The sequence below is a fragment of the Merops nubicus genome, unplaced genomic scaffold, assembly GCF_000691845.1.
Source record: "Merops nubicus isolate BGI_N331 unplaced genomic scaffold, ASM69184v1 scaffold33975, whole genome shotgun sequence".
In the NCBI taxonomy this organism is placed as follows: Eukaryota; Metazoa; Chordata; class Aves; order Coraciiformes; family Meropidae; genus Merops; species Merops nubicus.
Window position 1 is genome coordinate 15,770 of NW_008610892.1, and position 11,312 is coordinate 27,081.

General features: G+C 45.7%; 1 protein-coding gene across 3 annotated transcripts in view; it reads left to right on the top strand.

Annotated features, from left to right (window-relative positions):
- Positions 1-11,312, top strand: part of SEC31A (SEC31 homolog A (S. cerevisiae)) — a 41,580-nt gene that overhangs the window by 15,441 nt on the left and 14,827 nt on the right. For all 3 annotated transcript variants that reach the window (XM_008941055.1, XM_008941056.1, XM_008941057.1), the window contains exons 12-17: positions 3,309-3,384; positions 4,037-4,215; positions 7,143-7,269; positions 8,234-8,379; positions 8,939-9,112; positions 9,662-9,835. In XM_008941055.1, coding sequence (XP_008939303.1) covers positions 3,309-3,384; positions 4,037-4,215; positions 7,143-7,269; positions 8,234-8,379; positions 8,939-9,112; positions 9,662-9,835 — 876 coding nt within the window. The remainder of the gene's footprint in view (positions 1-3,308; positions 3,385-4,036; positions 4,216-7,142; positions 7,270-8,233; positions 8,380-8,938; positions 9,113-9,661; positions 9,836-11,312) is intronic.

The following is an 11,312-nucleotide window of genomic DNA, read 5'->3' on the forward strand; positions in this document are numbered from 1 at the left end:
AGGGTTTGTTGTGCATGCTCTGATACTACTTTAATGACTGTGATTTCCAGCAGCTCTAGTGAGATTTGAGGCCCTTAAGTTAACAATCAAAGGTTTAAAGGCATAAAGCAGCTGTTGTTTCTTTCCATCAGAGCTTGGGGTGCAGCTGGCTTAGCAGTAAATCCATTGCCAGTCTGCGAAAGGAAATCGCTTTAGTTTCATGTTAACTGCTCTGGAGGCAACATATTAGCTACATGTGCCAGTTTTGCAATCCACAAGATCAGTGAAAGGTCTCTCTCCCTAAAATAACAGGACACTTACTTAAATCCTGGTTGTTTTCTAGATTACCTCCACTCTGAATAAAGAGAGTCTTGCAGATGGTGACTTGGGAGAGGTAAACAAACACATGTTACATCTCTGTGTTCACTTTTATAATGCCACAATGATGTGCAAAGTAAGAACAGTTTTTCTTCCTGCTTGGTAGCTGTCACAAATAACCCACCATATGACAAGGAAAGACACACTTTCCCACTCAAATGCTGTGTCCCCCTGCTTCTCCCCCCCTCATTTTCCAACAATGTCTGGACTTTGAGTTGCAAGTTTTAGTTCATGGTCTGAGTAAGGTCCCTCCACCTTCCCTTTTTGCTGCCTGTGTCTTGCCCACTGACACTTTGTGCTGCCTGTGAGACAGGGAAGAGCCTTGCTGCCTGGCAGCTGGTTTCAAAAGCAACACCTTCCCCAGGCTTTAAAAAAAGCAGGCCTGAGAGTGTGCTCCTATAACACTTCCCTGCAAGAGTGATAAATACACTTCAGGCCTTTCCTGTTGTAATTGCAGTGGCCTCAGCCTGCAGTGGAGGGACTGCATTGCTTTTGTGCTGTAGGGGTTTTAGATGCCATCTGCAGTTGCCAAATGGGGAAGAGTAGTTTTGCTGCATGTTTTCAGGCAGCTGAGAACAGCACAAGGCACTGTGTAATGACAAACAGCAAGGAAATGGAGAGAGAGCCTTTACTCTGTGTGTTGTACTCAGGCATACATTGCCAATGCATTCCTGTGTTGTCTGGTTCTGGCTGTTGTTGGTGGGAAGGTGGCAATGTTCTGCAGTGCAAAGTGTTTCTTCCCTTTTTTGCTGCTTTTGTTTTTTATTTTTCATTATAACATCTTTTCTCTGCTGAAGGCTTCTGCAGAACCTAACGAATCTGTGCCGAACCAGGGAGATAAAGGCCAGGCTACAGAGGAGCAGTTCTTGGGAGAGGTATCTTTTGCCCTCTAGACTAACCCTGTTTACCTCCTGTGTACTTTCTTTGTTATTCTTAAAAGAAAACTTTTATTTTGTTGGCTTTTCCTAGTGCTGTGGACATATGGAAATACAAAGAGTTGTTTAGAATGAGTAAAATGTGAGCTTTTAAGTTGCTTGAGATTTTTCCCATCAGCCTAACATCATGTGAATAGATTTTGGTGGCAGTGAATAAGTTTGTTTTGTAACTGTCCAGTTGGCACCAGACCCTAGGACTTTATTCTGCCATAATTTTCACTCTGGCATTTTCCTAACACATACTAAATGATCTACTGGCACAATTCGAATGCATTCACCCTTCCTTGTTTCTGTTTTCCCTCTCTCCAACTGATTATGACCAAGCTGTTAGCTTGTTACCACCCTGTTTCTAGGTTATAGCCCTTTGCAATGATGCAGTTGTGGTACTGGAGGAGAGGGGAAATGTTTGTCCCCTGCATTGTTCCTGCTCACATCAGTGCTATCCATCTCCTTTGCACTAAGGACTCAGCCTCTGCCATGAGCTTAATAGCACTGAAAATATTAGTACAGCTGTGTGAACAGGCCAGCTTCATTCCACCCTGTTCCCTCAGTCTCCCTTTTGGGTTAGAATTTGAGCTGTTAGCCCAAAACTACCTGTGCTCCCAGTGCTTGGTGCCTGCCTGCAGTTGTCTGTGAAGATGAGGACGGTGGTTTATGGTTCATGCATGTGGGAGTGATAAGCTTGACTACATATAACAGCCTGTTAAGGACATGAAAATGACACTCTCCTTAGGTTAGGTGCTTGATTGTTTGTTAGCTCATTAGACACTGTAGTGGCAAACACATGTATGACAGAGTGAGGATTTTGCTGTATGCAATCATGAAGATACTATGTTTCATAACAAATCTCTCTTCTAGGAGAGAATTCATAGCCAAACATGATCTTAGCCTACGAGCATGGGTGGTAAATATTTGTGATACTGTTCTGAAACCACTGATGTTGCATCAGGGAGTGCTGTCACATACATCAAGTAACTGGATGGACATGTTAATCCTGTGATAGTCATTATATGCTCTCAACTGATACCAAGCAAACATCACGCGTTATCTGACAGCAAAATAATTTTGTAGGTGCTGCCTTCTTTCATGAGCCAAACAAAGCTTTTTTTGGACTTGCCTGCATATACCAAATGTCTGTTTTTGGTTGACTGCATGCTTGTTCTTCGTCCTCTGAAGTACAGTTTCACTGATTGATAGATAACCAGGGTGTTCTCAGCAGACTCCTGAACTCCCACTGCATCGTGTGTTAGTGCACTGGCTTATGACAGAGGAGGTGGTTTGTGGGACAATTCCTGCACTCTTCGTAGGCTGTACTGTGAAAATTGATGGTGCAGAGAGGCTTCCCTATTGGTTTGGGCTTTTTTGGGGAGTAGGCTTTCTTTTTAATTATTAAAAATTTTTATTTGAAATCAAAAAATTCAATTACTGGCAGAAAATGGTCTATCTTAATTCCTGGGGGAGTTTTGTAAAAATAAAAAAAAAAAATTATCTGTCTGCTCAGCACTCCTGTAGTAAATGCAGAGTGCTTAAGTCTGTGTGGGCCATGCTGGACTTCTGTGTTGAATACTAAGCATGTGTTCTGCTTAATTAAATGAGGGTATAAGCCTTGGGCAGAGTGTTTGAAGCATGAGCTGAAAGTCTTAAGTGGAGCAAAGTGAAAGCTAGGTTCCCTTGGCAGCCATTTTAAAAAATGGCCCACTCTGATCTCTCAGAACAGTGAGTTTTATAATGGTCTGTACATGCACTGGAGGTCCTTTGGTAAGCCCAGGCCTTTCTCAGGGTGCTTAAGAGGTGACTTTGTGCAAGCACCTGAGCAAGTTAATTATCCTGAGCTGAAACAGTTTTCTAGCAAATGATGGGAGTATTCTTCCCTTCTAAGTTAGTGATCTCTTAGGTGACTGATAGTCTGAAGGTGTATCTTTATCTTGTAATGCAAGAACCATATTTTCTTTAAGTGCGTGTGTATGTTCCAAATGTTGACATAATCTCAAAAACTGTGCTTTTCCTTTCTCTTAGAGGGTGAAGGACCATAAACAAGAAACTGAAGATTTGGGATCTACAAAGATGACATTTAACATCTCTGTTGGTGAAGGTAAAAACAAATAAATCTTTATATTGATTTAATTGTATGTGCTGATATTTATAAATACTGATGTTGATACTGGTGTTTCAGTAAGAGGGCAATTTCTGCACAGATTGTGAAGGATTATCATGACTTGACTCTTCCATTCATTTCATAGCAGTCTCAAGGCACTTGAAAATACAGCTTCCTTAAGGAAGGACATTAGTATACAGCACGTGTGTACCCAATCACTGAAATGCAGCTACTCTGATTTCTGCTATAAAAGAACACATTCGATCAGGCATGCAGTGCTGGCATTGCTGTTTGTACAGAAACTCCCAGGGGATCTTGAATAACACAGGAGATACTGACCCCTGTTTAGGTTTGGCTTTGTTTCTGGCACTGTATGCACAATGGTTGCTTCAGAGGTCATTTAGACCTCTAGCATTTGCTAGCATCTTGCTCTGCAGCAAGGTGAGTGATGCTTGACAGTGCCCCACCTGATGTGGCTGTGACCATGGCTTGAGACCGGAGATGAACTTGAAGATCCTCGTCCCTAGCTGCCTGGCGCAGGCTGGCTCGCCGGGGACTTTGCGTGGTGTTGGGCAGAACCAGCTGCTGCTGCTGCATGTTTAAGTGACTCTTGTGCCACCTTTGAACGTGCCCCTCTCTCTCCTTGCAGATGTGGACGGTCTGATCACCCAGGCTTTGCTGATGGGCAGCTTTGAGAGCGCAGTCGACCTCTGCTTGCACGATAACCGCATGGCTGACGCCGTTATTTTGGCCATCGCAGGCGGACAAGAGCTGCTTGCCAGGACACAGGAAAAGTATTTTGCTAAGATGCAGAGCAAAATTACCAAGGTATGGGTCTTTTCAGTTAACAAACAGCATGTGTGTAGCCCTTTTGGCAGCTCTCATTTTTCACCTTAAAAGTTTTCTTGCTGTTTCATACATTTATTTCTGAGAAGCTACTAAGTATTCAAGTCATCCACAAGATCTCAGAGCAGGATTTCTGTTATTTTTCTCTACTGCCCTGATAAGGAGGGAAGAGGAGCACTACTTGAATATCAGTATGCAAGACGAGTGTTCTTTACCTTGTCTCCAACGTCTCCGAGTTGCACATACACTAGTAGATTTTCAATGATAAAGATAAATATTTTAAGGAACATAAATTTAAGTCTGTTACTTTATCACACTTCTCAAGAGCTGCATGTGACTCATGCTCAGTGCTAGCAGCATTAAGCTGATTTCTGCCTGTGATCAGTCTTAACAGATTTTGCCAGTGCTCCATTTCTCTGCATTCACAGAAGAGAGCTAAGTATGCCCAGGATAGATTAATCACCCTTTTATCTAGGCAGCAGCGTGTTATAGCCAGCTGGTGGTTATTCTTTCCAGCTTTTTGCAATGCTAGGCATTGCTGATGCTGCTCATTCAAATCTTTATTCTTTACTACTGTGTTCTGCCAATGACCAGGCCCAACAAAAATGATAGCACCAACAGAAAGAAAATCCAATACACAGACGGTATTGTATACGAGAAGGACATTCCATGAATGATCGCTGGGGGTGCAAACAGATCAATCAGCTGGTACATAATCAATGCCACCCCCAACAATCTCACAAAGGACGTAACTCGGCCCACAACAGGTGGTACAAACAGAGACCTGAGGTTGCCCACAGTTGGCATGGGAAACAGCCAGACCAGCAAGCTGAACACATAAGAGAAAGGTGATGATATAGTGACTCTCACCCGATCCGCCTGCGTTCACAAAGGTCTAAACAGACCAGGGCCCAGCTCCAGGGAGAGTCAGGAGGTCTGCCCTGAACCAGGAAGCTCTGTGGAGTGCACTCCACGGACAGACACTCCTGACTCCCTGCAAGTGGTCCCAGCTTGTATCCCCAAGCAGACACCTGACCTTTGTCAACTCAATGCAGGACCCCTGGGGCTCATTTCCCTTCTGGCTCTCCCTGCAGGGCCGGCCGCACCCTGGGGGGAAGCTATAAGGCAAACTCACCCCTCTGTATGAAGGGCTGTGGGAATCACCCATATGTCAACCTTAATTCAGGGCTCAGGGTTCAGACCCCAGCATTTCATACTGGCATGAGAAAGTAGTGACAGGGAATGAAACAGGAGAAGTGGCTTTAAAAGATTACAGGACAATTGGTTTGGTGAGGATGGCTGCTTTTAGATGAGGGGAGAAAATTGCCTGTGGTCACGTTTTAGCATTCAGTTGTCAAAGAAAGGCATCTTATACAGCAGCAGGAGGCAACCTATTAAATGGGCATGTACTGAAGTGCTTTCCTGGAGCAGGGCTGAAGGCCATAAAGCACTACCGCTTGTGGAGTTAGGGCAACACAGCTGGAGTCTGTAAGTGGGATTTTGCTGGTCATCACCTGTGATCCTGTTTGAAATAGGAACAGTTTGCCTTTTTGCCTGGTTTACACATATCTGGCAGATGTTCTGTTTGCTCACATCCACCCTGGGTGGGATGAGGAGGAGAACTGAGAGAAAAGGTAAAAAAAGCCCCATGGATTGAGATAAGGAGAGTTTACTAGAACACCACAAACAAGAAACAACAGTAATAATAATACTGATTAAATAATACATAAACCGAGTGATGTACAATGCAACTGCTTTGTACCACCACCTGGAACCTGAACTCCCCTTAGATACTGGGCATTATGTCACTGTGCTGTCAGATACCCCACTGGCTGGCTTTGTGTGCCTGTCCTGGCTGTGGCCCCTCCCAGCTTCTTCTGAAAATTAATCACACACCAGCTGAACCCAGGACACATTTCTAGCAGTGGACAAGTGAAAAGAGAAAAATCTCAAGCACTAAGACTCTCATTTGCTCATCCCTCACCCCCAGCTCTTTTCCTACTACCTCTGGCCTAATCAAATGAAGGAGAATTTTGTAGAGTGGGGGAAACTTACTATAATTCATCCTTTGGGATAAGTATTTTTATGGAGAGCTGGGCAATTATCTCTGCTTGTGATAACAAATGAGTGTTAACCTTGTAATTAGGACCTTGCATTTATTGTTCAGGTGTGGGGTTTGTTTTTTTCTTTTCTGGTCCCAAACTGCACACTTACTGCTTGTTCAGCTGTTTCTGAGCTTGAACTCCTGGCAGGACAAGGATTTTGTTCACTAACTAGCAGCACAGCTGCCAAGTCTGTCTTTTTATCTGAAGCAGAATAACTGGAAGCAAAGCCTGAGATTGAGGAAACTGGAATTTTCTGCTGAGGGCTTGTGGACAGGCAGGGTCCACATGTGTGCATGGGTGCAGGGTGTGGGTACTGCAGCCAGCTCGGGTTGATACTGCTGCCAGTTGGCTTCTTCCTTCAAGCAGTCTTTTCAGCTGCCCCTCACTGCTCAGGCTGAGGCCAAGAGCTTAAAGACAAATGAAACAATTTGGCAAACAAAATTCATACCCCTTGCTGGGTGTTGTGTAGATGATGTGTAGCTAAATGTTATCTTTGTTTGCAAAAGGAGTGCTGAAAACCAATGCAGCATTCCCAGGTTGCAGAGATTTATGCATTCTTTTCTTGCACATTTTATAGAAAGAATAATTGGCCTGTGTTATCTGAGCTTGTTTTATGATTTTCACTGAACTCCTTTTGAAGTAAAATGCACTCTCGTGCAGCTGTTGAATTGCAGTGGAGTGTCTGCTGTGACCCTGGATACAGTGGGGATGAGTGCGCTTGAATAGATACCAATTATACTTTATCCTAAAAAACAAAGGAAGTCCTCCCACTTCTTAACTGTGTTCTCTCTCCTTCTGGTCTAGCTCATCACTGCAGTGGTAACGAAGAACTGGAAAGAGATTGTGCAGTCTTGTGATCTGCAGAACTGGAGAGAGGCTTTGGCTGCTGTGCTCACTTACGCTCGGCCAGACGAGTTTGCAGCCCTTTGCGGTAAGGGCACTTGGCAGACTAGATGTCATTTATTCCACTCACAGCAAAACTGCCCTCTGCCACGGTTGTTTGCCTTCCAGTAAACTATTGCAATGCCCTGCTAGCCTCTTTGATGGATAATATAGTTCTTTGATCCTGTTGCAGAGGAGGAGAGGAACGTCTGAGATGTCACGTTCCCACTATGTTCCCTGAGTTTCTGGGCACAGAACCCAGACCCTTGTGAGCAGTTGTCCTGGAATCACCTGTGTAGTGCACAGCTGCTAATCTCTTACTGTTTCCAGATGGGTAGTGGTGATGTTGTTGTGACAGGTCTCTCAGCCAAGGGACCAGTGTCTTGGAGTGTTTGAGCATGAAGCATGAGTGGAAATGTTTCAGGGAAGTGTTTCACTCTTTCCCAAGAGGATTTTTGACTTCTTGGAAGGAGTCCTTTCACAGCAAGTGAGCATGCATGCCCTCATGTGCTTCATGGCAGACAGCTGGCTGGGTTTAACTCCGAGGGAAGTTACGTTGCCTGACACCTCTGTGCTTCTCCGAGGCTGCCTGTGGTGCCTAGGGAGCTGTATGGCTCACTGACAGCCCAGAGCAGTTCCTTGGCCAGCTGCACACCCAAGTTGCACTCCTGAAATGAGGGACTGCAAAAAGTGGGGGGTGGAGGGGAGAGCCGAGGCTTGGCCTCTTGTCCTTTGTTATGTGGGCAGAGGGACTGTCCCCTCTGTGTCGCAGGTTTGCAGGCATTTGACAAGTCCTTGCTGTGATAAGACATTAACTGCTTCTGAAGTGCCTTGAGCACCCATGAGATAATCTCTGCTGCACACTGGACTGTGTCCTTTTGTCCCAGAGGCAACAGCCTTTCTCACTCTGCTGAGCAGAGACACAGCAGGCTTTGCAGGCTTCCCCAACCTCAGCAGTGATGGAAGGATCACAGAAGTGATTTAACAGCATCTTCCTTGTTCATGTTTTCTAGATCTCCTGGGTAACAGACTGGAGAGCGAGGGAGACAGCCTGCTGCAGACACAGGCTTGTCTTTGTTACATTTGTGCTGGCAATGTGGAAAAACTCCTTGCTTGTTGGACCAAAGCTCAGGATGGAAACAACCCCTTGTCCCTTCAGGTTGGTGACTCTGTTAAGAAAGCTGTTGAAAGTACTGTTGAAAGTAACAAACTGTAATCATTTGGCACTTAAGTCAAAGGAAATGATGTACAGCTTTGGTGCTGTCTGTGAGCTTCCTCTATCTTGGGATGCGAGTCATTTCCTTCTGGAATGGGTGGCTTTTGGAGAAATAATATATAAATATGCTGTTGGAAAACGTGTTATAAAGCATGATGGCCCTCGTGTCTGCTCTGTTCTTTGGGTAGTTGTGACAACATGCTGCTTATGTAATAAAGTAGTTACAGGGCTTAGAGTGTTTTGGTAAAGAAGGGGCTTTGAAGGCTTGTATATTTGCAATAGGAAAATAATTGGATGTGTTTGCTTTTGAAAGAGGTGGCTTGGATGTCCTGGAAACCTGCACTTGACTTAGGCTGCCCATTGGGTCAGAGGGGATCTGCAGGGCTGCCCTGAGGAGCAGTCCTCCATGCCGGTCACTGGCCAGGGCCCACTTCACCCCATTGTTCTCATTTGTCTTTTGTTGTTTTGTTTTGTTTTTTTTTTTTTTCCCCTGATCTTCCAGGATTTAATAGAGAAAGTTGTAATCCTGCGTAAAGCCGTGCAGCTCACCCAGGCTGTGGACCCCAGTGCTATGGGGGCCCTTATGGCCGAGAAGATGAGCCAGTACGCCAACCTCCTGGCTGCCCAGGGAAGCATTGCTGCAGCTTTGACCTTCCTCCCTGCAAACACCAACCAGGTACAGGGCCTTCAGGACTTTTACTCCCCCTCTCTCTGTGAACAGGTGTACTTGAAGCAGGGGTCTCTGCATGGTGCACTGCCATTTGAAATGCTCCTCAGCATGTGACAGTCAGGCTGTTTTCCCCCTCCCTGGGTTGACCTTGCTGAGCTGGCTGAAGTACATGGCCTTGTTTTCCCTCTGTTTCATACCCTTGTCCTTGCAGACAGTGGCTGTCAAAGAGGCAGCTGTCTTCTGCAAGTCAGACACAGTGAAATGTGTACCTTGACACTGGGTTCTTTCCTTTTGATTTTTCATCCCCTGTTAGATGATTCATAGGTCTTCATAGACAGGTTGGTTTGGAAATGATGCAGCCCAAGATGGGAGGCAGCCACATGTAAGGTAGTTCCAATGCCCCCATACTCAAGCAGAAAAAGACTCCAATCAAATAAAGAAGAGCAGTCTTAGGAGAGAGGGTTTGTCGGTGTGTGGCCAGTGTGCCTCTTGGTGTGATGCACTGGGTGACAGGCAGTGCTTGAATCTTCCTGTGCTGTCCTTTTCTGATTGCAGCCGGACATTGTGCTGTTACGGGATAGGCTTTGCAGAGCCCAAGAAGAGCTGCCAGCAGGACAGGAGGCCCTCAAGACACCATACAAGAGACAGCCCATGCCCAAAGGACAAGCTGGCCCTATGGCTGGACAGATGCAAGGGCCTCAGGCTCCAGCCCAGCAGTATTACCAACAGGTAATGTTTTTTGGCAGTTAAAGAGGGACGTGGTGTTTGAGTTCTGGAAAGTGATGGATAAAGGAATTTTTTTCCTTTTCTCTTGATCTGAGCTGGGGCTGTATGATGTACCTCTGACAACCTTGTGGTGAAAATCATGGGTGCTGCTTTTCAATCGGTACAGATGCCTCCTTTTACTCCTTGTCTGGAAACATCCATTAAACACTGTCAAGTAGCCTACTTCTGGAGGTTAGGTGTTTTCCCCCTTTGTTTGAAAACGTGTTTCAGTGCCAAGAGTGACTATGTGGGAGAGCACTGCAGGATTTTTCTGTGCTTGCTTTCATAGTCCTTGATGATATCCCATCCCTGCAGTCCTTGGGGCTTTCTCATACTTCTCACCAGCCTCTTCTGGGCCTGATTTTCTGTCCCTAACACTGGTGTTGGATGCAGATGTTGCTGAGCAGCAGCAGCAACAAACTGGCGGCATGTTTTGGCAGTTGTGGATACAGCCTACTATGAAAGCACTTTCCCAGCCATGCATAAGGAGCATAGGCAGCACTGGCAGGAGGTGTGAGGCATGCCTGGACAGAGTCAACTGTGCCAGAAGAAAGGCTTGGTGAGTATGGGCCCAATAAGGGGGCTGGAGGCTATGCAGGGAGGAAAAGGAGAAATTGGGAAGGAAGATGCCCTGGTTTTGTCTCCAGCCTGAGGAGGGCACTGCATCAGACCACATTGGCTATCACTGGAGTGTGGTGCAGTGGGCAGTCCTGGCTGTGTGCATGCTCAAGGAGCATCCCCAAATTCCTCAGCACAGTGCTGGAGCTCATCTGGCCTTATTCTACACAGAGGTTTTTGAGAGCAGAGCTGTTAGTGCTGCAGGTGTTGTCCTTACACAGAGGAGACTGGCACAGGCAGAGGCATGTGTCTCCTCAGCATTGCCCTTCAGGCACTGCTTGCCAGAAAATGGGGGCAGGAAGGAAGAGGGGCTGGAAAGTAGAGGGTGTTTGGCTTCATTCTCCCTCTTGTGTGCCTTCACTTTCCCTCCAGAGTGTTAACAAGGTGGGTTTTGGAAGGAACAAAGCCTTCATCCTTTTCATACAAGGTTACCTTGCTGATGCCATTGCATATGATTTTAAATGCATCGCTGTCAATGATTAACACTACTACTCCTTCCTGTGTCTTTGACTTTCCTTCTTGTCACTGAGTTGCCTCCAGAAGCAATGCAAATTCAATTCAAAAGCACTTGCTTTCATATGGGAAAGTGTATTTCCTATTTGACTGTGGGAAATAGCAGCTGTCCTTTAGGTGTCATGATCTTAGATACTTTTTAAACCAGAGTTCCCTTTTCCTCCTACTGTTTCAGGAGTGCCTTAACCTACTATTTAAGCAAATCCTGCTTATTAATAAAAGGTTGGGTGTATCCAACAAGCACATTGCAAGTGAGTTACCCCCTGTGTTCTTGGCTTTCTAGGGAGCTCATGCTCAGCAGGCAGGACTG